The sequence below is a fragment of the Takifugu rubripes genome, chromosome 2 (genome assembly GCF_901000725.2).
Source record: "Takifugu rubripes chromosome 2, fTakRub1.2, whole genome shotgun sequence".
NCBI classification, from domain to species: Eukaryota; Metazoa; Chordata; class Actinopteri; order Tetraodontiformes; family Tetraodontidae; genus Takifugu; species Takifugu rubripes.
This window is the reverse complement of record NC_042286.1, coordinates 3,407,065-3,433,283: the sequence shown is the minus strand read 5'-3', so window position 1 is coordinate 3,433,283 and position 26,219 is coordinate 3,407,065. Positions and strand designations below refer to the sequence as shown.

Genomic DNA, 26,219 nt, shown 5'->3' with positions numbered 1-26,219 from the left:
CTGCTGTTTGTGCCTGCCCCTCCTGCAGCCACATCACAGCTCCTCATGACAGGCTGCAGTCCCCCAATGACAAACCATGATGTCATTCAAACTGCAGGTTTCTGTTGAGTAACACTGTTACGAGCATCTGTTATGAGAGTAGAGCAGAGAGATTGGTGATTAATGCAGTTATCCTGTTTGCAGTGAGCGATTGTCTTGTTGGCTGCCATAACCATCAGCGCGACCGTGTCTGTGCGTCTGTGTTTGAAACCATTTTGTCCTTGCTTACGCCAGGCATCTAATTCAACAGCCTGGGTGTGTCTCCGGAATTTCAGTTCTCCGGAACAAATGTTGTTGAAACCAGTAACCCTGGGTCAGACCGTATCTAATTGTGTAAGGGCAAGTGTTTGTCAAGCCAAATGTGCTGCTCATTAATTGTATGGGTGTAATGGTCGAATTCCATCGTCCACTTTAAATAAATGTTTATTTGTCTGCATTTCTACGACCAACGATATGACGTTCGGGCTGAATAATAACAGTTTTACGGGTATAATTCAAGTCATTATATTCTTTCCGCTCTCTTATTCCAGTCAGAGCTCAACGCAACGTCATCAAGCAGTGACTATGTAGACGCGTGTGCCGACGTCATTCTCGTGAGACACATTGTTTACAGAATGGCGGCGGGGGACTTCAGAGGTAGCGAATCACAATTTTATACTTTTCTTAGAAGTTCATCGATGATATAGTTTTTAAGCGCAGTACATTGAGGAAATTATGCAATGTGCACGTTGTACCTGTACATGTTGCCATTTTCTGACAGAATCCATATATTTATATATGCTTGTAACGTTAGCTTCTTGTGTAGCTTTACGGCTACTATGCCACAGAGTTTCATAGAACATCTGCAGTAATACAACTAATAATTATAAAAGATTCGTAATAAAAACGCTGTTGAACTAAGTTTGCGATTCCACAGACAGATCTGATAGCTTTTTTTCCTGTTAAAAACAAATACAGCCAAATTTAACGCCTTCATAACATCGCGTGGACATCAGGGGCAGTGCCACTGGATTGGCAGACCGGGGTGGTAGTCCCTCTTTTTAAGAAGGGGGACCGGAGGGTGTGTTCCAACTATAGGGGGATCACACTCCTCAGCCTCCCTGGTAAGGTCTATTCAGGGGTACTGGAGAGGAGGGTCCGCCGGATAGTCGAACCTCGGATTTAGGAGGAGCAATGTGGTTTTCGTCCTGGGCGTGGGACAGTGGACCAGCTCTACACCCTCAGCAGGGTCCTCGAGGGTGCATGGGAGTTTGCCCAACCAGTCCACATGTGTTTTGTGGACTTGGAGAATGCATTCGACCGTGTCCCTCGGGGAGTCGTGTGGGGGGTTCTCCGAGAGTATGGAATGTCGGGCCCGCTGATACGGGCCGTCCGCTCCCTGTACGATCGGTGTCAGAGTTTGGTCCGCATTGCTGGCAGGAAGTCGAACTCGTTCAGGGCATGTCCCCTGGACGCCTCTGTTCAGGGCATGTCCCTCCGGTAGGAGACCCCCGGGAAGACCCAGGACACGTTGGAGAGACTATGTCTCTAGACTGGCCTGGGAACGCCTGGGGATCCCCCCGGATGAGCTGGAAGAAGTAGCTGGGGAGAGGGAAGTCTGGGCTTCTCTTCTTAGGCTGCTGCCCCCGCGACCCGACCCCGGATAAGCAGTAGAGGATGGATGGATGGATGGATGGATAATACCGTGCAGCATAGAAACGAGTTGTAATTGATATTAGGCGATTAATGCATAAACAACACTGTTAAAACAATTTATGAATTTGATTGAATATTATGAAAGGGGACGTAAATACTGCTTTATCGTTAGAAACCTAACATTTAAGTATGAACTTTTCATGTAAATTCCAGACAACCTCCTTGGCATATCCTGGGTGGACAGCAGTTTGGTACCGATTCTTAACCCTGGAAATGTACTGGACTATTTCTCTGAGAGAAGTAACCCATTCTATGACCGAACGTGCAACAATGAGGTAGTGAAGATGCAAAGGCTTACTCTGGAACATCTCAAGTGAGTATATTGGGCACTGTGGAAGTAATGAAACTTTCACACACATTTATAAAATAAATTGTCTGATGAGTGTGCTGTTAAACTTCACGTGAATTAAATAAATGAAGATAATGAACATTTTATTTAGAAGTCACAGATCAGAAACTTGCTTTATTTGTGTCTTATTTTCAGCCAGATGGTTGGTGTTGAATACATTCTTCTCCATGCCCAGGAGCCAATTCTTTATATAATCCGTAAACAACAGCGGCAGTCTCCAACACAAGGTGAGCAGTGTAGCTTGAATTCTTAGTGTGATTGTGTACTGATCTCAGTATGAGATGTGCAGTAAATCTACCTGTAAACAACCTAATTGGTGTTTCTTTCTGTATTTGTGACGTATAGTCAAGCTGCTTTAACACTGACACAGACAAAGCAGACTGTAACAGTTCAATTTAAATGCAGCCCTATCTAATGATGCAGTATTTATTACCATTACAATGATGCCTGTTGTGTAGGTGTAATTTTCCAGAGATTTCTTCTGTTTTTACTTTCCAGTGATTCCAATTAGTGACTATTACATCATAGCAGGTGTGGTATATCAGGCCCCAGATCTGGGAACAGTTATTAGCTCCAGAGTGGTGAGTAGTTTTCATGTGATTACTGAGGAATTCAGTGGAATTGCTCAGTGGGAAGGATGTGTCCATTATTGTTTTGTGTTTTCAGCTATCTGCTGTCCATGGAATTCAGTCAGCGTTTGATGAGGCCATGTCATATTGTCGTTACCACCCATCCAAAGGATACTGGTGGCATTTTAAGGATCAGGAGGAGAGAGGTTAGTTTGAGCAGTACAAGAACAGTACAGAAATAGAGCAAATGGCATAAACAATATTAAATTCAACAGAGAAAAACAAGCCCAAAACGAAAAAGAAGGAAGAGCCAAGTTCACTGTTCCAGAGGCATCGTGTTGATACGCTCCTTTTAGACCTCAGGTCCAAGTTTCCCCCGACATTTTACCAGGTTATATATTTTTTCTCTTCCAATAATGATCCATTTTGTGTTTTTGTGACAGGATATATGTAAAAAAAATTCTTTACCATTTCAGCCCAAGCCTGGAGAAAAGCCTATCCCTGGTATGAGGAAAAAAGTAGCTGTTGTATAAAGAGAGCTCTTATAAAAAGTTACTGTTGAGATTTAAATGCATAGCACTGATTTACACATGTTTTTGTTTTGCAGTGGAGGTGAAGAAAGAGCCTGAAGCCCCAACAGAAGTTGTAAAACAAGAGGAAAGAGAACCTGGTACAAAATCTGCAGCCCCAGCTGCACCCAGCAAACAGCCTCCTGAGAAGAGAGCAAGGCTACAGTGACATTTATCTTCCTCATTGGGAAGGGTGCTCTCATTCTTTTCCATTTCAGCCTATATGTTCACTTTATTGGTGGCTGAAAATAAACTGGCACTGGAAGGATGAGGCAGCTGGTGGTCTCAGTGACACAACAACCTGAATCATCCACTTCTCATCAGACAGCCGTGAGCATGTGGGAGCTATATGATGCAGGCTTTTTACAGTCATTGCTGATTTTGAATTTTGATATTAGCTGATGTCAGCATCTCTACATTTAATATTTCTAACAAATGACATCCTTCTTGTAGGCCTCATTTGGGTCTCTTGAATGCAGCACCACCCATTAACATCAAATGTTTTCATTTATTCATTAGTCCAACTTTGTGTTTTGTATGAAAATATATTAAAATATTACTGTGACTTAGTGTGATATATATTTTTAGTTTTGTCAGCCTTGTATGGAAACATGATCGAATTATGGAACCAAATTATTTAAAGGGAGTCATAACTATTATCTGGGGGTGTTTGTGCATTACCCTAAAAATGATGTATTTAAGTACTTTTCATTCTGTTACAGTTTTTCAAGCCATCTACACGTAGGCTATTGAGAATAAATGCATTTTTGAAATTGTTGAGATTTAAAAAAAAAAAAAAGAATTAAAACGTATATTGCTATACTTAGACGATAAAGGAGACAGATGTAATTCGGCCATCTGCCCAATAGATGTCGCCGTTTGTCCAATTACGTACCATTTAAGTGTTTGCGCTCTGTCATCGTTGTGCAGAGTTAAGTTGGGGTCAAACGCACTGAAAGGGGAGAAATACACACCATTGCCCACCATGCATTCCATGGGCAAGCTGTTATTTATGGTGGGCAATACCCGCTTTCAGAACCGCAGCCCCACAAACCGCAGCTACCGCGCATCGATGCCACGAAGAAGAAGCCACTCGCGGGGCGTGGTGGGATAGGAGGCTCTTTTGTGGAGGACTGGAAACAGTGCCCCAGCTGGCAGGCTAGCGGCAGAGAAGATGGCTACAGAGGGGATTTTCAGGCCAGTGTCTGGAACCATAGCACCGCTCGTCATGTTCGGCGACGACTAGCCAGCGTGTCACCACGGTTGTGCCGTTGGTCGATTCCGCTCGGATTCGTCGGAGGGGATAAAACAACATGGGGTCGCAGACTCTCCAGATCTTGAGGCAGGGGGTCTGGGCTTCAGTCACAGGCGGATGGTACTACGACCCCGATCAAAATACATTCGTCAACGCTTTACATCTCTACATCTGGCTCTTTCTACTATGTTTCCCCTTCACGCTCTACATGGTGAGTTGCGTCGCCCCCTTTAAAACTCCCTCACGGCTCGTTTATCCACGAATATGTGACTCCTGTTGACATTGTAAGTTACCGAACCAGGTGCCCGTTAGGTTAGCTGTTGCCACGGAGCACGAACAGGCGGTCACGGGCTATTATCTGGAGAGAGGAGACAATGTAGGCGGCCAAACTAGAAAAAACATCCAGAAATAACCCTTTTCTTTATGCAGCAACAGGTTTATCGGAATTAGAAGGATCATTACAGACACTCGAAAGGGAAAGCAGAAATAAATGGCGCCTCTAAGTTTGGTGTCCAGAAAGCAGACCAGACTGCCCTTTTGTTTGGAATTCTGCTCATCAGAAGTGATGCTGTTCAAATCCCCTGGTCTGGGATATTAACTGTCGATTATTCTCCACCAGGACATAATCAGTGAATTTAATTCCCCCCACCCCCCCTTTATCGTGCTGTTTTCCCAGTGTAGTGATTTGCAGTAGGAGCAGCCAGCTGTGACCGACGGGGGGAACTTATCAGCAAATTGATAAGTTTAACATCTGAGATACGGAATCAGCTCTGTCACAGTGGGTCTCTGTTTGTCCATTTGTCTTTCTGTTTGCATTTAATCAGTGATAAACTGCCCCCCTGAAGCACCCACGGGGACTCCACAAATCAGTTCCAGTTCTGGGCCTCCTGTGATGGCTGTTGATGGGTACTTTGTCAGTTCAGCTAATCCTACCAAACCCTCGAATCCACGTACACGGCCAGTCAAAATATTGATGCATGAAATGCACTTTTTACTGCACTTCTGTGAATGTGCCCCGGCCAGGAAATGGCCGTTTGCATACCGGACTAATTTCTATATTGAGGAACTGATGTCCCAAATTGGTTTGTGGTTTCTTCAGTTCTATTCCTGGATTGGAAATACTGCCGGTCAGCTCTGTGGTTCATATTGAGTCAGAGATTAGTGCTGTGCTGCTGTTTGTTAGAGACTGTAAACAGTGCCGAAAGACAGCGGAAATACGAAAGATGAGGATTGGACAACTTGCAGCGAAAAAAAAATCCGAGTCCATTCACACACAGACTGTTATGGTTTCATGTTCTGAGGCCCCCAGCCTGCAAAACTGCCATTCCACAGGTGACCCTTTCTCCTGTAATCTCAGGCCTTGCAACCATCCATGGTGATCGTGGGAATCTACTGCGGTGTGATCGCTGCCATGTTCCTGCTCCTGAAGACGGTGAATTACCGCCTCCACCATGCTCTGGATGAGGGGGAGGTGGTGGAGCACCAGACCAGGGAGAGCAAGGGCAGTAGAGGGGGCACCGGTGGAGCTAATGACCCCGTCACCCGTCGGGAGGACAGTAATGGCCTGGGGTGAGTTCATGTCTTCCTCGTCCTCCGTCTTCACGTAGCAACTCAACAGAAGACACAGGCAGTCCCGTGAGTGTGATGGAGCTGCGCAGATGAAGGGGCAGGGAAACGATGCTGTGGTTGTGTGTGTAGGAGAAGGGTGGGCAGCTGGAGAAGGCATCGCACAGCAACACACCGATCAATGCCGATGACCAGTCACAAACAGTGCGGCTGTGACGTCATTCCCACATGATGTAATCAGGTGTCGGCTGCTGGAGCTGAGGTCAAAGTTTGACATGAAAAACAGCAGCTGCTGCAAAGAGAATCAATATGACGTTTTAAATGCTCATTCTTGGCACAGAGTTGGTAATTAAGGACTGAAGGAGTGTTTTCTTATCACAGACTGGAGAATATTTAGTCTTTTTCTAATATTTTTTTGTGAATTGTACATGCAAGAAGAGGGAGTGTGTTTTGTGTGTGAAAGGTAATATAGCTCTGTTGGGACCACGATGCACCACACAGGTGGTTGCAGTGGATTATTCAGTCTTCAAAGCCTTTAATGGCTCTGGACCGAGGTGGGATTACAGTTTAATAACATAGATTTGTAACCCAACTGAGGACTTGTCTTCATTTAAGATTACATCCAGGTGTTTTGCATGCGTGACCTAAGGATGGAATCATGTGGAGCTTATGAAAATTTAAAATATGCACACTGCTGATGTTCCACTGTGATAGACCAGAGGAGTTGGATTTTTTAAGCACTTTACAGAAGCAAACAATAAAGTCGGCACCTCTGCTAAAGAACTGAGCTGTTTTGCAGGAGAAATGTTACCAACATAACCAAATTTACCTATTTAAAATGCTGCCGTCTGCTCATTTATTCACAAAGATCATCACCTCTGCTTGTTCTCCATCTCTCCTCCTCTCAATGCCTCTATCTCTCTCCTCTTTCTTCATTCTGTTTCTTTCTCTCTCCCTTGTCTCTCTTCTCTGCCTCTCCTTCCCCTCCTGTCTTCTCTCTCTCTCTGCTGTTTTTCTCTTCTCTCTGTCCCTCTCTCTACTCTCTCTTTCTCCTCTTAATGTCTTTCTCTCCTCTCCCCGTCCTCTTTCTTCCTCCTCCTCTCATCTCTCTCTATGTTCTCACTGTCTCTATTGCTCTCCTCTTCTCTTTCTCTCCCCTCTGTCTTTCCACTGTGTCCTATCTCCCTCTTTGCCCTTTTTCCTTCCTCCTCTCTCCTGTCTCTCCCCTCCCTCTTCTCTTCTTTCCCTCCTTCCTTACTGCCACTACTGTTTCTATATTTCTGAATGAGGCTGCAGTACAGCAGTCAATACCAGGTTGACCTTCTCTGGTGTCGTCTTCTTTCCCCGTTTGTTGGGGAGCTTTATGTCATTGTGACTTTACATTGCTTGTGGAGCAAATACAGCTGCCCACAGCAGAAACACGGGTCAAAGAGCACTGTTCCATGCTGTTCTAACCCGATTCTGAGTAAATTGATTTTTAAACCCCCCCCCCCCAAACATTTTTGGCATATGGAAATGATTTATCCACATTTACTGACAAGTTGTTTGTTTCATCATTCCAACAAGTTAAACAAGCACATCCGGGCTAAAAATAGAGCTGGGGAGAACCTTCATGGATGCTTTTATGTGCTTCTGCTCTTCTGAATAATGGAATACACAGCGCTCTCTGATATTTTCAGGAAGAATATTCTGCTGACTTGAGCCAAAACATACATCCCGTATTATTGTCCGTCAGAGACATGTTATTCTGTGGACGTGTGTTTATTCAGGGATCCTGGAGGAGGGATTGAGATGGCAGATTTCATCAGGCAGGAGACGCCACCGGTGGACTGCAGTAGTCGGAACTCCTACGTTGGGATGGACTTGAACCAGCGGGTGAGCTGGAGCTGACCAAGTCCACAAAAAAAATGCTTAAAATGTGGCGATGCGGGATATTAAAATGAATAAAAAACGTCTTTTTATTCCAGATGTCATCGACCCACGGCAGAACAACTGTAGCTAAAGGTAATTGTGACGCATCGTTAGGTTCTGACCAGCATTCTGCACTTTTCCTGTTTGGGTTCATCCTCTCTGTGCCCCTGCTGGTTGTGTTTAAGTGAGACCTCCACAGCCCTGATCACGACCACTCCAGCACTGACAGGAGTGTGTCTGACTCAGCAGCACCGTGACCTCAGCAGTCACATTAAGAAGAGTTTGAGAAATGACCCCACTGAGGACCCTACATGGCATTCATCCTACATGAGCTCTTTATTGGAATGTTGTTATGACGATAAAAGGAGGTGTCGTTTTGCCTCGGGCCTGTTGTTCTGTCTTCAGATTGTGGTGGCTGCATACTTTGAATAATTAATCAGGTCTGTTAGGTGCCAGGTTAATTAGCTGGCAGTTTGCAATGATGGGAACCAGTCAGAAATGGGACATGGCCTCTGCTGGGATTTGGCATTATAATCCTTTTACCCTCTGCACCTTCCCTCAGACTGTCCACAGATTCCCAGATGAATGTCCAATTTAGACTTGCAGGATGTGGAGGAACATTTAAACAGTTACTTCATTGTTAAGAGGTTGTCTTGCTAGTTTGTCAGGATTGTGTCACACTTCTCAGAATTAATGGTTCAGAGAACAAGGTGGGTGGGTGGCGGGTGTTAATCGCTGATGGTAATGAACGTCATCATTTTGTGGCTTCATTTCTCCAAAGGAGACGAGGGGAAAACCTCAGATGACATCAGCCTGACTCTAGTTGAGAACTGCAGCCACTATCATGGTAAAGACGCCGTTTTTCACGTACGAACCAGCCCCAAATAACACAAACATCCGCATTCAAAAATGTTTTGAAGCTGCCTTTTTCTTCCATTTAGATCTGCTCTTGGACACAAAGATGTACTGCCTCGTCCCCAACGACTCCTTTGCGTCTCTGCAACCATCGACCTCCCTGTGTCCCTCTGAGCTGTCCAGGGAGACGACTGAGCTCTGTAACTCTGCTGTTTACCACTTCAATCTGTCCCACTCCTTGTGCGACACCGAGATGTCCACTCACACGTCCTCACAGTCTCAGAACTTTAGGAAGGAGCTTCGATCTCGGGGTCTTCCTCGGACCTCCAGCTCGGCGGGCTCCGCCTTCCCTGACCCCTGTCTACCAGATACTGCCCAGTACCCTCCACCCAGGAGAGGGGGCCTCGATCCTGTGCGTGAGCTGGAGATGGCCAGGCCTCACAGGCCCGGCACAGGTGGCAGAGACGGCGTCGAGCAGTTATACCCACCGGACCCGGCTGTACCCTCCACCTCTGGCTTAGAGTGTTGTAGTCACAAAGAGATGTGTGAGAGGACTCGGTCTGCCTCCAGAGAGGCAGGGGAAGGCGGCTCCGGACTGTATCAGATGGATGTAGATGGTGGGGGGAAAGGCTGTGGTGGGAGAGGGAAGCCCCACGGAGGCGAGCGCAGTGCCGACAGCCTCCGGAGCCTGAGCACGCGCAGCAGCGGCTCCACTGAGAGCTACTGCAGCGGCACCGACCGGGACACCAACAGCACCGTCAGCAGCTTTCACAGTGAACAGACCAGCTCCACACATGTGGAGAGCCTGCTGTCACTCTCAGGAGACGAGCGCGCACGATTTAGAGGCGACGCCGCGCCTGTACCTCCAACGGAGAGCAGGACGTCCAGCCTCGGCAGCGTCAGCTCGCGAGGTCTCGGCAGCCTTCCTTCCAGGGAGGCCAATAAAAATCCTCACGCCAATGAACTGATCGCGAAACAACCTCCCGACGGACCTTCTTCTCCAACCCAAAACGTTGCTGAATCCGGCAAGTGTCAGGAGGAGCCTGGCGTCAGGACCAGCGCCGACGGCTCCACAGATGCAGCTGCCGCAGAGCCCGAGGCGCAGAAGGATGGCGTTCGACCAAAGTCACCCGGCGTCGTACAGAGGACGTCGTCCCTGTCCACGGGACGGCGAGGATGCCATCAAAACGGCAAAAAAAGGGCGAGCAGCTTCGACGCCAGCCGTCACAGGGACCACATAGCTCTGCGTGGTGCAGCCAAACCCTGCAGCGCTGCGTTCGCAGGGGGCGGGGAGGAGGACTCAAGTGATCAGAGTGAACTCAGTTGTGCCTCAAGTCTCCACTCCACCCACCACCTGAGCACAGACAGCTCATCCACCACCACCTCCCACTCCTGCCACTCACCGGAGGACTGCATCAAGGCCCTGAAAGCCAAGCACAGCGCAGCCTCCTCCTCCTCGTCCACGCTGAAAACGGCCGCCGGGGCCGAGACGAGGAGAAAGCGGACCAGAGGGAAGCAGCGTGCCACCCGTCGTACCCCCAGCGCGGGCAGTGCCAAAACGCACGCCAGAGTGTTAAGCTTGGACAGCGGTACCGCCGCTTGCCTTAACGATCCCAGCCGCCTCGGCGCTCCGGCCGGGTCCCGCCCCCTGACAACGTCCAAGTCGGATTTGGAAGCCAAAGAAGGGGAAGTGCTGGATGCTGCATCGCTGCTGGGTAGGGCCTCCCAGCTGGAGTCGGTGACCCGCTCCCGGAACAGTCTCCCCAACCAGGCAGCTTTCACTGAGCCTCAGGACGCCACCGCTGCCTCCCTGCGGGGTACGTATCCCTCAGAGCTCTGACACGATGAGCGCAGCACATTCCATCTGGTTTACTGCAGATGCTGTGATGACAACTTCCTCTTACATTTCTTTATGCACCTTCTAAATGCACCACACAAATCCACAAGTACGACAGAGCCCCACGTGCCTGTAAACACTCCCAATTTTGGCTTCAGACTGACCCGAGACGTAAAAGAACAGTTAGGACTGTACACATTTACATCGGCGGCCTTCAGGATTTGCTCTGTGTGTGTTGCCTTCCTGCTCATTGACTGTAACCATGGTGAATTTCCATGCAGTTTTCAGGTTAACATGATGACACAGTGTGTGCTCTATGCCCAGCGTAGACAAACAGCTGCTGTCTTATTAGTGTCACACACACAGTGTGTGTGTGACACACACACAGACGGTCTCAACTCCACATTCCTACAACTTGCAGACCGCGTCTTGCGCGTCTGCTGCATTCTCGTCTGTCTCAGCTTATATTCTTTGGCGTGGATGCGCCACACACATTTGTCACGACGTTGCTGCTGGTTGTTCGCTTACATGTTTTCCATGAGTGTAAATCTCCTGGGATACACACCAGCAGGCAAGACTGGACAGGATTTTATTGCCGCTGGAGTTTTTTGAAACTCCTGTAAGGACACAGTTGCTGCTTTAGCTGAATGTAGGAAAGTGACGAGTAAAAAAAAAAAATTCTTTCACTTGAAGTAATAAAAAAATTACTTAAACTTTTCAGTGAAGCATTTGTGAAGAATTCATGAATTAATTGGTGCTGGGTTTCCCATTAGAAGCCTGTTTTAACTTCTGTTTGTTTCTACAAATTCAGAAATCAATGAAGACGTGAGGTGATTAACACTTCCTGTCATACACGTTAGCTTTGTTTTCTCCCTTTGCTGGACAGTAACTGTCTCGTTTGACAGTTGGACTGTAGGAGAGAAGCACATGTCAGGTCAGCAGCTACCTCCCCAGCAGCAACTATATTACAGTATCTATTTAAAGTTTGCTAATATTAGCCATTAGAAGCTATGAACAATTTAGACCAAATAAAGCTGCAGCAGGTGGTTCAGATTTCATCCTTTCCTTCACACTAAGATGGAGAAATGTGTTATTTCTCCTCTCACCTGCTGGGTTTTCTTGTGAAATTCTGTTTTGTGTCTTTTATGCGTTTGAGTGGTATTATGAGATCATCCGCAGTGAAATTGATGTTGACAGTGGCGACAGGAAATAAGACGGGGGTGGAGGGGGGGAAACTGCATGATTTGTTGAGCGGTTTAGCCGAAATGGAATTGAATGTTGTGGCTCGCCCCTCAGCCGTTTATCCTGCAGGGCAGAACATTACAGCCATTTCAGTGTTGTTGCTCCTGTCCTGTTGTGTGTGGTTGACAGAGCGGCCACTTTGATTAACATGAAATTTATCTTGCAAAGTCAAACCTAAAAATAAAAGGGAAATCTGACTGGCCATTGATGTGTCTCATCATCGCAGCCCCAGGGAGTGAGGAGACGGTCATTTTCCGGCGTGAACGTAGCACATTTCGTCGGCAGGCAGTGCGCCGGCGACACAACGCAGGGAGTAACCCCACCCCACCCACCTCTCTCATTGGATCCCCTCTCAGGTATGCCCTGCATGAAGCTGACCGACCCTCTGGGGTCAGATCGTGGTACCGGACGGTGTGCCTTTTTGATGATGTCTCTGCCCTGCATGTAACGTCTTTTCTCCACACTCATTTCCTTCTCTCATCAAACAATTGACTCACACCATTGATCCATTTGGAGCGTGGAACCCAGTGAAATCTCAGTCGCAGTCTGCCCAATCAGATCTCTGTTGCATTCATCCGCTGTTTTGTGTGATCCTAATGGAAAGAGATAATGGAGAATATGATGAGCTGAGGTTTCCCTCTGCTGAGATGAGTGGATCACTGCCCCAGTAAGACAGGAGTTAGTATTTTATTTATCTGTTTAACTCAGGGGTGCTCATTACGTCGATCGCGATCTACTGGACGATCGCGGAGGTAGTACTGGTCGATCGCGGCGTGACATTAAAAAATATCAGCCTATCATTCATCCCGTCACTTGATTGATATACAGGGCAGCCAGTTAGATGACAACTGAATTTGACATTTAGGTGACCAATCAAGCGGCGCTAAGCACTAAGCTATTCAGCAAATTACCTCTGATTTTAAGCCAATTAGTTAATTATTATGTGTGTTTTGCAATATTGGCTCATTTGGTTATGCAAGTCACATCAACATACATTGTACATACAAAGAATCTTCAATACATTTGAAAATAATTAGATGTTTTGCATTTTTGTGGTGGGTAGGTCATTTTGACTTGGTCATTTTGTAAGTAGCTTGCATGCTGAAAAAATGTTTTTGTCATTACCCTAAGGTAAAGACAAAAAATGCACAGATTTGTATTGAGCAATATGGATTCATGTAGTTATGCGAGGTACACCAACATATATGGATCATATAAAGAATTCTCAATATATTTATGAATAAATGTATGTTTTTCAAATTTATAGTAGGTAGATCTTCTTGACTTGGTCATTTGAAAAGTAGCTCGCATGCTGAAAAAGTGTGGGCACCCCTGGTTTAACTGTTTAAATGTAGTATTCTTGATCCACTTGGGCCTGTGGTTGTTGCTCCTTGTTGCAGCTCAGGCTGCTGTAACCTTGAAGTCTTTGGTCAGAGATGTGTTTAAATCACTCTGAGCTGACCTGACATGATTGATGAGTGCCACGTTTCAAGCTTCAGGTAACTTGTCTCTTCAGAGGCTCCGGAGGCTGTAGCCCGATCACAAACTCTCATGTTGTCACAGGGAGGTCAAGGTCATGGCGCATGTGTCATGGCGCTCACTGTCAGATCAAAACAGCTGTAAACCCCTGATAAGACCCAAAGAAATGATTTACAAGTTAATAAAATGAGGCACGCGAGCCTTGTCAGTGATACAACACTAAAAGATTTCCCAGTTGTATTTCTAAATGCCAAACCTTCGGGTCAAACAACTGGAAATTGAAGCCCCTTCTGGGAAATTCCCCACCTCCTCCCATCGTCTTTTCATTCCATTTTTGTAGAATTGCTTGCAGTTAATGAGTTCTGATAATGATGCTATCAGCCCCTCTAACAATAGGATTCTGTAGCATTAGCTGCTTCATAATATTTATCTAATCATTGCCAATCTAACAGCCTGGAGAGCTGAGTCATCTTTCAGTCCAATTAATCGTCTCCCCTCTTTAGCTTTGCACGCTGTATTGACATTTAGAATAAAGACAAATATTAAATTCTGTCTCTATAGGCTTCAGCTTTGTATTAATGTTGGTGTGGAACGCATCACGTGTGTTTTGATTTGGTTGCCTCCTCGTTTGTGTGGTTTATTGTGCGTGTCTCTCCTTCCCCCTGAGCCCCTCTGCTGTGAAATGATCTGTCACCCCCTTCTGTCCACCCACACAGGCTTTTTTTCCAACCCTCTCAAGCTTTAATTTCCTACAACTGTCAGTTATAGAAATTTCTGCAGAGTTTCTTTCATCTTAAGAACAGGGTCACTGAAGGATCAGACCCAACACATCATTTGAGGGGGCTGCTTTCAGCGAAATTACTGAACTTGTTTTCATAGTGGATCCACTCTTGAAAAATAAACTGTAAGATTTGGCCTTTACTACTGAGCTTGCTTCTAAACCCAAAGCCCACCATTGCACAGAACAAAAGCCCTGGGTGGACGTCGGGTCAGGGTCCAATTCTCACTTTCTCCCCTTCTACTCTCAACAGTCTTCAGGAGATTCTCAGCCAGGCCTCCCAGCCTTCTTCATCCCAGGTGAAGAGTCAGCCATCCAGAACCCCATCACAGGTGACTGTACTGAGCACAAGCGCCTCCCTGCTGGCCAGGAATGGAAGCACACACCTGGAGGGTTCTCAGGACAAGGCCTCTACCGTTGGCACCACCAGCCTGCAGGATGAGTTTGGTATGAAACGCAGAGAGAGAATGTTTAGCTTTCAGAACTAGATGTTTTTCCGTGACTGTCTTTGAGGCTTGAGGCCGGCTGGTCATTGATGCGAATGCGGCAGTCAGAGGAAGCCCAGCGCTGTTATCCACGCTCCATTTATCTGTCTGTGATATTTTGTGTGCGTGTAATGTTTGACCTCAGTTGAATATTAGTGTTTGGTGACAGCATTCCCACCCCCACCACTGGAAACACCACTGCACTTGATTCCCCGGGTGGTTGTTGAAAGTTGAAGATTTGCAGGATTGTAACATTCCTGTTCCTAACCACTGATAAATGGATTAGTGCCCCCCCCAGAACAGGAGATTCTGCAGTGTGTAATCTCAGAAATTAGTTTAACTTCTCTCTCTGGCTTCATGCATTCCAGAAGCTAGACGCAAAGCTTTGCGATTAAATGCTTTCTTTAGCTTTTCTGATCCTTTTATTCAGGAAAATAAGGAAGTGTGCTTCCGGGTTTGGTTCCTAAAACAGCAGATGGTGAACTTGCTGATGCAATGTAATATATTTTTTATTTTGTCGACATTTTACCTGAAACTATGGTGGTGTCGGGGGTAACGGCTGTTCATCACAACAGAAACAGAAACAGAACAACAACACGGGCGGTACAAAGAGCGGCAGGAAACGACCGGCCTGCTCACGGCCTCTCTGGGAGGAGGTGTAGCTGTTCAATCCTCCCATTAACTCAAATGAGCCAAGTCACATGACCAGCGCTATCTAGCACGTTTACATGAAATATGAATTTTTTTTCCTCCACAAGCTGAATTAAAAGCCGACATGTGGCGACTCTGCACTGACTTCCTCTCTCTTTTCCCAGGAACACTCACACCCTCCTTGTATGAGATTCGCGGGTGTCACATCGGCCTCGGCAATTTTGAATCCGCAACCAGACGAGCCTCCAATAACATATGGTTAGTGTCCCGCCCATAATCCATCCTGGGGAGATCGTCGGATGAGAAAAGCATTCCCAGCGGTCCCTGTTTTCTATTTAAAAGACAGTTTCTGACAAAACTGATCATCCTTTTATCATTATATTGTGCAGAGATGATGTCCTATTAGATAAGACTAAGAATTGATCCCTTGAGCTGCTTATTTAAATAACACAATCCTGAGAGTTCAGCCTGCTGCAGATGTGTTCCTCATCAGCTGTTCTCACTCTGACCTGCAGGGATACAGACTCCCACCTCTCCAGTTCTACCTCAGTCCGCTTCTACCCTCACGACCTGGTGAGTGTGTGTGCGCGTGCGTAAGAGAGTGTTTGCGTGTCAGATGTTAAACTGTCACTCAAACGTTGCAGATTTCCCTCCATCACATCCGCGCAAATCGATTGTTGACGATGGACCCGGAGCTGCTGGAGCAGCAGGATGACCTGAGTCCTGATCTCCAAGATGCACCGCTGGGCCAAGACAACCCCTCGGCCGCCTCCGCCGCCGGGAAAACAAGGCAGTATTACCGCCTGTGGCTTCTGCCCTTCCTGTGGGTGGGCTTGCATTTTGACCGCCTTACGCTGCTGGCGCTGTTTGACCGGTGAGTGGCGAAAATCTCCAGGTTTGAGTCTTTGGAGCTGTGCTGATATTGAACTGTGGGCGGTTTGTGTCAGGAATCGCGAGGTCCTGGAGAATGTGCTGGCCGTGGTCCTGGCCGTCCTGGTGGCCTTCCTGGGGTCAGTGCTGCTCATCCACGGCTTCTTCGCTGACATCTGGGTCTTTCAGTTCTGCCTGGTTATTGCCAGTTGCCAGTATTCCTTACTGAAGGTGAAAATATGAAAACCAGAGTCTTCAATTCTTTTACCCATGATGAGAATGTGCTGAAATGTGGTGCCTTTGTCCTCCGACAGAGTGTCCAGCCAGACTCCTCCTCCCCTCGACATGTAAGTACTCAACAATAATAATAATAAGTCTTGAAATTCTTGAATACTTTGATCTGGTATCATCCTCACAGTTGTTCTCTGTTGTGTTTGGTTCTTGGAAATGATGCCCCCCCCCCCACACACTCACTCACACACACACACACACACACACACTCTCCTCGGTGCATCAGTAGCGCGCTCTGAAACAGCGTCTTTTATTAATGCGGCTCCTGCTCAGCTGCAGGCACCAGCTTTAAATAGAAAGCCAGAGATGTAGCTTGCTCTTCTCCCTACTTCCCTCCCCCCTCTGGTTCTTTACCCCCCCCCCGTATCATCTCAAGCATTTCAGGACAATGTTGACACATTTTGAGCAGCGTTGGTCTATTTAATCTAACCGGTGAGGTGTAAACTGTCAGGGCCACTGTTGTGGAGGCAGCTTGGGGGGCAGCTCAGGCTTTAAGACTGAAACGTGCCTCTCTCCTACCTCTCTCACTCTCACTCCCCCCTTTCCCCGACACCTTTACACTCTGTACTGTTGCTGTTTATACCGGCAGCTTCTTTTGAGCTCATGTTACTGAATGAGTCCCGTCTACATTTAAAGCTGTTAGCAGCGTGAGTGAATGATCCCTGATCAGTGTCGCCAATAACAGCTGTGCAGCTTCAAACAGATTATTTTCAGTTTAGTTTCTTTTAATTCATTTTCTGTATTCAAATGTGGAATATTCGTCACGGGAGTAGCGTTTGATATCAGTCCTCTCTGCTCACCAGGGTCATAATCGCATCATCGCCTACAGTCGCCCCGTCTACTTCTGCCTCTGCTGTGGCCTCATTTGGCTGCTCCACTACGGCAGTCTGAGGACCACTTCATCACGCTTCACCCTCTATGGCGTCGCACTCACCAGCTCCCTGGTGCTCGCCTCTGCAAGGGACCTTGTCATCGGTGAGTGTCCCCACCCCGTGACATTTATTAATATATTGATATTGGATCATTTGAATCTCACTCCCTTCTGTAAAAGCTTCATTTGTTTCCATGACGATGTACTACTGATATCCACAGCTCATGCATCATAATACCCAGCTGCATTAAAGTGTTTTTGTCCTCTCTGTCCCCTTGTGTGTCCTCCTGCAGTCTTTACTCTCTGCTTCCCCATCATCTTCTTCGTGGGACTGCTGCCACAAGTCAACACGTTCGTCATGTACCTCTTTGAGCAGCTGGACATCCACGTGTTCGGGGGCAACGGTGAGCGACTCTCTGCAGGGGCGGCATTGACCTCGACACAATGACACACGTGTTTTACATATTGTGATGAGGCAGGCTCCCTGGAAGAGCTGTCTGGTGGAGCGCCTGTCAGCTCGAGCCCTCTCACTGCTGACACACGTTCTCTGTCCTCCGCAGCCTCCACCAGCCTTCTGTCGGCTCTGTACAGCATCCTGCGCAGCATTGTCACCGTGGCTCTGCTTTATTGCTTCTGCTACGGAGCTCTGAAGGTGGGCATTTACTAGATTAGCTGTTTCATTGTAACTCAGGAGCTCCGTCCTTCACAGGTTATTAAATATTCTCTGTATCGGAACAAGGAAAAAGCTCTTTTTGTGTTTTTTATATGCATCATTTGATGGCATGAAACCTGTTAACACAACGTTTTGAACCTGCTCAACACTGTTATCACCTGAGTGCTAGGTAGTGTTTACTTGAAAGGGTTTGACTGTAGATTTGGAGTCAATATGGAAAGAACAATATGAAACTGTCCGCACATGATGTTTGTCAAGCAGGTACACAATTTAGCATGTTGAAATTGCAGCTGTGTGTTAGTACATTGGCCAATTCCAGCAAACTTTTCTATGAATTAAAGATATTTCATTGATCGCTTGTTGGTCTGACTCTTTCAGATGAGGTCACACTTTAGTCCAAGTCTAAATTAGGGTTTTGTCTTTTTCTGGATTCTGTCGTGTTTGCAGGAGAACTGGGAGCCTCACCACATCCCCGTATTGTTTTCTGTCTTCTGCGGTCTCTTGGTGGCGGTTTCGTACCACCTGAGCAGGCAGAGCAGCGACCCGTCTGTCCTCATGTACGTACCGCTGGTAATCCAATAAACGGAGTGTGTGTTTAACATCTAATGTTGTGCTTTGCTTTAGTTCTCTGATACAGTCAAAGGTTTTCCCTCAATTAAGAAGCAAGAACCCAGAAGACCCTCTGTCAGAGGTCCAGGACCCTCTGCCTGAAAAGCTGAGGGCATCAGTGGTGAGTAGTTTAATTCTCATCTGATGCTAGATCAGGCTTATATTTAGACAGCAGAAAGTCTCTTATTATTCATTATTCCTCTTTTTCCCACGTGGCCCCAGAACGAGCGTCTGCAGTCTGACCTGATCGTCTGCGTGGTCATCGCTGTCCTTTACTTCGCCATCCATGTCAGCACCGTGTTCATCGCACTGCAGGTACTGTCCACATCATTATTGCTGACCTTTTTCTTTTCAAAACCATCTTTTCTTCTGTGTCCCAGCCTTACCTCAGTTATGTCCTGTATGGGCTTCTGGGGGCGGTGGGGTTACTCACCCACTACCTGCTGCCTCAGCTCCGTAAGCAGCTGCCCTGGTACTGCTTCTCTCACCCTCTCCTCAAAACGAAAGAGTATTACCAGTTTGAAGTCAGAGGTAAGTGGGCCATGGCAGCAGCCATCGGAACCATTTAAGCGTCGGGTCTCGAAGAAGCCAAAGAATCGGAACCTCTGTGTTTTCTCAGACGCTGCTCACGTGATGTGGTTTGAAAAGTTTCACGTGTGGCTGCTGTTTGTGGAGAAGAACGTCCTTTATCCTCTCGTCATCCTCAATGAGCTGAGTGGCAGCGCCAGAGAGCTCGCCAGTCCAAAGAGACTGGACACAGAGTGAGAACACTTCCAGTTTTTATGCATTTCCTGCTAGTATGTTGCTAAATGTTTGTCAATAGATATTCATAAATAAAGCAGCAAAATAACCGAAGTTGTACATGTCTGTCCCCTCCCCATCAGGGTTGGCGCCCTTATGATCACAGTGGCGGGCCTGAAGCTGCTTCGCTCCTCCTACAGCAGTCCTACTTACCAGTACATCACCATCCTCTTCACCGTCCTCTTCTTCACCTTGGACCATCGGCATCTGTCCGAGACGCTGCTGCTCGACCTCTTCTTGATGTCCATCATCTTCAGCAAGGTAGGAAGAGCACACGCTGCTCCGTCCCAATGTCCCGCCTGCGTTCAGGCTCGGATCCCGTGGCTGCAGGGGGGCGTTGGCTGGACAAGTTCTGACAGCACTTTTTACTGCCATTAAATGATTTCACTGATCAGCTTTTACGTGCAGCTGCTCGCGTTTGCGCAGGTATGCGGAGTGGATTCTTTCCACGTTGAATCATTTCTCTTTCCAGATGTGGGAGCTCTTCTACAAACTGCACTTTGTCTACACCTACATTGCCCCCTGGCAGATCACTTGGGGCTCCGCGTTCCATGCCTTCGCACAGCCCTTCGCTGTGCCTCGTATCCTTCCCAAACACATTTTTTGTTTGATGAGTCATCTAATGGGTCCTTAAAAACCAGCACAGAGGTTCTTGCGGGTTCACACAGTTCCAATTACCAATCTGGAACTCCCGAAGGTCCCTGTCTGCATTTTCTGTCATGTGTAAGTACGACACAAAGCAGACTGCAAGGGTTCTCTTTTGCCAGCAGGTGGATCCACTCACCGCTGGGGGATTTTCCCAAAAAGATGTCGCATCAGTCACGTTTGTTCTGAAATATGGTTCAGACTTCTTCTGGATCCATTTCAGTCAGTTCAGTGTTATAAATTAGCACATCTGCCCAGCTTTTGGCCAATGAGGGCCCTTGTCTCAGTGACCCTTGACCCGGGCTGCTCCAGATTCCGCCATGCTGTTTGTCCAGGCTGTGGTTTCATCGATCTTCTCCACGCCACTCAACCCCTTCCTGGGCAGCGCCATCTTCATAACCTCCTACGTCCGTCCGGTCAAGTTCTGGGAGAGAGACTACAAGTAGAGCGCCCTTTTAAAATAAAATATGCTCTTAACTGTTGGTTTGTTTCATTGAAAACGGTATTTTGTGTGTCTGAAGCACCAAGAGGGTGGATCACTCCAACACTCGCCTGGCCTCTCAACTGGACAGAAATCCAGGTGGGATTAGAGTTTCTTACTTATTTTGGTTGGGAAGAGATCTGGAACTTATATTTAGAACAAATAAACGTCTATCATTTGTTAGAGAATATCAAATTCAGCGCCCCTCTGTCTCCTTCTGACCTCTTCAGGCTCTGATGACAACAATTTGAACTCAATCTTCTATGAGCACCTCACCCGTTCCCTGCAGCACAGCCTGTGTGGAGACCTCCTGCTGGGCCGATGGGGCAACTTTAGCACCGGCGACTGCTTCATCCTGGCCTCCGACTACTTAAATGCTCTCGTCCATCTCATCGAGATCGGCAACGGCCTGGTGACTTTTCAGCTGCGGGGACTGGAGTTCAGAGGTCAGAAGGGCCTTCCTGTCCTCTGGGTTGCCTAAACTTTGAGGTTTTAATTGACCAAGAGTCAAGAATTCCCCAAGTCATATTTGTAAAATTCATAATGCTTTATTTCACGATAAAACCTCGTAGGCATGTTTCTGGAACTGACACAGAATTAGCATCATTAACTAGCTGCCGCGAGCATTCCAGAATTAGCTGAGCTGTGCTTTATCTTTTGCCTCTAACCCACCTCTGCGTGCTTTATCAGCATTATTCCAGCTGCTCTGACACTCAACAACCTGTCTGAAAAACACTGCATGTGACACGTCGTTGGCCTTTAACAAGGGTAGTCATCCCCTTCCTCACGGTCACCTTTCGGCCGTCTGGCCTAGAAAATATTTCACATGACAGGTTAAACACTGGAATTAACGCGGTTTGATTCAATGGGGTCAGTGGGGCGATGACGTCATTTGACCCACTCGCCTTTTACTTCAATCTGTTGCCTCCACAGGAACCTACTGCCAGCAGAGAGAAGTGGAGGCCATCACTGAGGGCGTGGAGGAGGATGAAGGCTGCTGCTGTTGTGAGCCTGGTCACCTGCCTCACATTCTCTCCTTCAATGCTGCTTTTGGGCAGCGCTGGCTGGCCTGGGAGGTGGTGGTCACAAAGTACGTCCTGGAGGGTTACAGCATCACCGATAACAGCGCCGCCTCCATGCTGCAAGTGTTTGAGCTGCGCCGCATCCTGACCACCTACTATGTCAAGGTTGGTGAGATTTGGCTAGCTTTGAAATTTAGAGATGTACCATGTCACTTTTTTAATGAATTCATTGTATCTTATCTTAGGGAATTATTTACTATGTGATCGCGTCACCCAAACTGGAGGAGTGGCTGGCGAATGACACCATGAAAGAGGGTCTTCGGGGCTGTAGCGAAAGAAATTACGTCGACCTCGATGCCACGTTTAACCCCAACATTGACGAGGACTACGACCATCGTCTCTCGGGCATCTCCAGGGACAGTTTCTGTGGAGTCTACCTGGGCTGGATCCAGTACTGCAACTCTCGAAGAACCAAGGTAATGTTAATCATTCACTCACACGTGAGAGTCGTGACCAGGTATCTAAAATCTGAAAGAAAAATTGTTGTTTTCGATGGTTTGCAGCCACTGGACAGCGAGAAAGACTCAGCTCTGGTGCTGCTCTGTTTTGGCCTCTGTGTGCTGGGACGGAGAGCTCTGGGAACAGCAGCCCATCAGATGTCCAGGTCGTTTAATTTATCAATATGTCCTCTTCCCTATTGTGTTGTTTTTTGACACTTGTCAGAGTTTAACACTGCATCATTTGCTTCAGTTTGATGATCTGACTGATGGGTTTGGGGCTTTGTTCTTCACAGCAATCTGGAGTCATTCCTGTATGGACTCCATGCATTATTTAAGGGAGACTTCCGCATCTCCTCTGTCCGGGACGAGTGGATCTTTGCTGACATGGAGCTGCTGAGGAAAGTTGTGGTTCCTGGGATCCGCATGTCTCTCAAATTACACCAGGTGAGACCTCGCGGCTGTGCTGCCTTTGACCTCTGTGTCTGGATCTCAGCTGAATATTTCTCCGCATTTAAGGACCATTTTACGTCTCCGGACGAGTACGACGAGCCCGCGGTTCTGTTCGAAGCCATCTCCACCCACCAGCAGAACCTTGTGATTGCTCACGAAGGCGACCCCGCCTGGAGGAGCGCCGTGCTGTCTAACGCCCCTTCGCTTCTTGCCCTGCGCCACGTCCTCGACGAAGGAACCAATGAGTACAAAATCATCATGCTCAACAGACGCTATCTCAGCTTTCGCGTCATCAAGGTGAGAACTGCGGGACACTTCTTGTTATCTCTAAGACAAAGAGCTGAAGGAGATGTCGGCCTCTCTCCTGCAGGTGAATAAAGAATGCGTCCGGGGCCTCTGGGCAGGGCAGCAGCAGGAGTTGGTCTTCCTCAGAAACAGAAACCCGGAACGTGGTAGCATCCAGAACGCTAAACAGGCTTTAAGGAATATGATCAATTCTTCGTGCGATCAGCCCATTGGGTATCCCATCTACGTGTCTCCTCTGACGACCTCCTACTGTAACTCGCACCCCCAGTTAAGACACATCCTGGGAGGACCAATCAGCTTTGGGAACATCAGAAACTTTGTCGTCAGCACCTGGCACAGGTCTGTTTTCCTCTGCTGATTGCTGTCGATAAAGATGCAGGATGAGGGTCGTGACAATGCCCCCCCTCCCCCTTCTACAGGTTACGGAAAGGATGCGGCGCTGGTTGTAACAGTGGAGGAAATATCGAGGATTCGGATGCTGGAGGGTTGTCCTGTGGTAGTGGGAACGGCACTGGGGGAGACTCTCATCAGAGCTCAGTGTCGCAGGGGGGCATATCGGGGCACGCCCCCTCCCACTCTTACCAGCCACACAGTATGGGTGAGCATTATTTCACCTGTTTAGCTAGTGATGCAGTGTTGGCAGCTATTTTTTACTTGCTAACCTGCTAAGTATTTATGCTGGAGTACGGTACTTTTAGGGTGCTTGAGATTTTACTGCTCTACTTTGGAAGTATTAGTTTTGGAGCTTCTGCAATCACTCGTTGATTTGACCTCTCCCTATTTTCAGGCACCAGCCAGAGTTCCCAGTCTGTCCAGTCAGGATTGGTACGTCACTCTCCTGCCCGAGCTTCCGTCGTCAGCCAGTCCTCGTCGTACCGCTACAGCAGCAGCCGCCACTCCTCCCTGCGGACCTCCACCACAGGCCTGGAGCCCTGCCGACGCTCCTCCACCAGCCAGCTGTCTCTGCGTACGCTCCCCACCTCCCTGCAGCTCCGGCTGGGCTCCACCTCCGACCCAGCTGGCCCCTCTTCTTCCCTCTCCAGCCACAGCATCCCTCCGTGTAAACGACACACGCTGGTGGGCCTCCTGGGCAACGACGGCCTGTGCAGCACCGTGACTGATCCCCTCAGCCAGCATCATCATCCTCACCACCATCCACAGCAGCACAACCCCACCCACGCCACCGTGCGCAGGGATGACATTTCCTATAGAGTGCAGGTCTGTGGGAAGGACACTGTCGGTTAACTTACATCATCAGAGGGGAAGCTTCTTGTTTTGCCTCCGTGAGCAAATTCATGAATTCAAATTCATGAAAGATGGCTGCAGCGGTACGTCTGTTCGCTCTGCCAAGAATCTTATTTCCACGGGTGTTCTGCTCCTCAGATCGTGGACGTCGGTCAGGTGCTGGAGAACATCAATTTGTCGAAGCGGAAGGAGCTGCAGTGGCCCGACGATGCGATGAGACACAAAGCAGGACGGACCTGCTGGAGGGACTGGAGCCCTCTAGAGGGCATGGAAGGACACGTAAGTCTAAAAACAGCTTTATCTCATCCAGCCAATCTATGCTTATCTTCATTTGGAGCTTGTCTCCCACACTCTGACCTCCTTTTCAGTTAATATGATGCGTCTGTGATTGACTTATCCTGAACTTTGGCCTCATAACTCTTCCTGTGATGTATTTCCCTCTCTGTCGCCATCTACAGGTGATTCACCGGTGGGTGCCTTGTAGCCGTGACCCAGGCAGTCGCTCCCATATCGACAAGACCATCCTGCTGGTACAGGTGGAAGACAAGATAGTGCCCATTATAGAGACTGGGGTCATTGAGTTGGGTGCAGAGGTCTGAGACAAGCTCGCACACACACACATCTACACACGCTCATGTGAAGACCAAGAAGCCAGATGTCCCTGGCCTTTGGCAGGACACGGAAGCCTGAAGACATACAGGAAGTGGGAGCTCTCCCCCCTCCCCTGTTCTTTATCAATGAAGGGGGAAAGGAAGCCAGGGAAAAGTGCAAGCAGAGGCAGAGAATGCGCTCATCTGACGCCTTTCAGTGGGTCAACAGACATCTGCAGTATCTGCCTTGCTTTAAGTCTCAGTAATGCTGCACGACATTCGAACCCTCCTGACCTTTACTTCTTGCTACTGCTGATTCATTTCTATGCATTTCATTGGCTGTTTTGTTAACGTGACAGAATTGAGTGTAAAGGAGTGTGTGGGTTTTTACTGTGCGCGTGACTGTTTTTGATTGTCTTGAAATCATTTTTGCCAAAATGAGCCTGGTTTGGAAATATCTGCCATGGTTTCACACATGTCAAAGTTTCTTTTTTGCTTAAAGTTTGCTGCCATTACCGAAGAGAAGGTAGAGAGGTCAGACACTCGACGGTGCTTCGCTACAACAAAGTCCTCTGTTCAATTGTCATCATTCCGTTTGGTTTACTTTAATTTCTTTGCATATAGACGGAAAACTTTGCACTAAAATTTGTGTTTATATTAATTTACAGTGATGCACTACATTCTTTATTAACGCTTTTATTTATTACAGACTCTGAATGGCCATGGTTACAGATGCCTTGGGAAAGAATAATGCAATTGCAGTTTCTCTTTTATGTTAATTTCATTTCAGCATTATCTGTTTGATAAACTTGAAACAAATTTTTACTGTATATGAGTATATCCGTATATATATATTTACATATATATAAAATGTCAATGTACAGTATAAAAGATTCTGCTTTCAATATTTATTTACAGTGATTATTGTATCTACAATTTGTTACATCCTCTTTTTCATTTGGGACAAGGAGTCGATGTATTAAGGACCATCAGTTTAAAAAAAAAAAAAGATGCCGAATTTTTTGACAGACTGTTTCACTATTTAACTTAACTCTTTTTCTATATGGAGGAATAAAAGTTCGATTTATTTCTGACATCGTGAGACTGCCTTTATTGTTGTAATTCACTGTTCAAGTGTTTTTATATTGTCAGTATAAATGAGCGTGCACGGCTAAAAGTATGAAGAATGCATCTGGGGAAATCCAGGTTATCAGGTGTGATCAGCAGGTGGTTTGGGTTTTTACAGTTCACATGATGCTTTAGGAGACAAAAACATCTGACATGGTTTATTCTACTGTCACAAGTTACATGATTACATAAAACAACCTGATAAACTAATGTGTCACATTAGGCTTGAAGTGAAGTGAAAGATTACTGATTTAATTAGTTAAATTAAGCGTTAAAACAAACTTTGCGAAGAACAAAATTGTTTTGTCAACAGTCGATATTGATACCGTGTTGGTACACCTATAACTCAATAATAGTTTAATCTTTAGAAAGCCGACGTGATTGTTTGAGGTCAAAGTAAGTAGCTCTCACTTACAGAGTCAATATGTTTCTAAAAAAACAGTCCAAAAACCAGGAA

At 47.1% G+C, this 26,219-nt stretch overlaps 2 protein-coding genes across 2 annotated transcripts; both read left to right on the top strand.

Moving 5' to 3' along the window:
- The first annotated feature begins 312 nt into the window (after positions 1-312).
- On the top strand, positions 313-3,782 carry med6 (mediator complex subunit 6). Its single transcript, XM_003962345.3, has 9 exons — positions 313-372; positions 570-675; positions 1,888-2,047; positions 2,219-2,310; positions 2,582-2,664; positions 2,750-2,858; positions 2,928-3,043; positions 3,129-3,156; positions 3,260-3,782. The coding sequence occupies exons 1-9, from the start codon at positions 328-330 to the stop codon at positions 3,388-3,390; spliced, it is 870 nt and encodes a 289-aa protein (XP_003962394.2). The 5' UTR covers positions 313-327; the 3' UTR covers positions 3,391-3,782.
- A 340-nt stretch (positions 3,783-4,122) lies between these two features.
- On the top strand, positions 4,123-25,729 carry pcnx1 (pecanex 1). Its single transcript, XM_029829094.1, has 36 exons — positions 4,123-4,687; positions 5,834-6,045; positions 7,812-7,917; positions 8,010-8,046; positions 8,735-8,800; positions 8,895-10,625; positions 12,114-12,243; positions 14,398-14,591; positions 15,445-15,538; positions 15,796-15,853; positions 15,925-16,154; positions 16,228-16,381; positions 16,465-16,497; positions 17,245-17,416; positions 17,606-17,716; positions 17,873-17,964; positions 18,433-18,542; positions 18,610-18,715; positions 18,817-18,909; positions 18,975-19,125; positions 19,214-19,355; positions 19,479-19,656; positions 19,868-19,976; positions 20,353-20,482; positions 20,562-20,620; positions 20,752-20,967; positions 21,455-21,708; positions 21,789-22,019; positions 22,107-22,207; positions 22,337-22,487; positions 22,560-22,790; positions 22,864-23,138; positions 23,219-23,397; positions 23,587-24,017; positions 24,183-24,323; positions 24,503-25,729. The coding sequence occupies exons 1-36, from the start codon at positions 4,535-4,537 to the stop codon at positions 24,641-24,643; spliced, it is 7,002 nt and encodes a 2,333-aa protein (XP_029684954.1). The 5' UTR covers positions 4,123-4,534; the 3' UTR covers positions 24,644-25,729.
- The last annotated feature ends 490 nt before the right edge of the window (positions 25,730-26,219 follow it).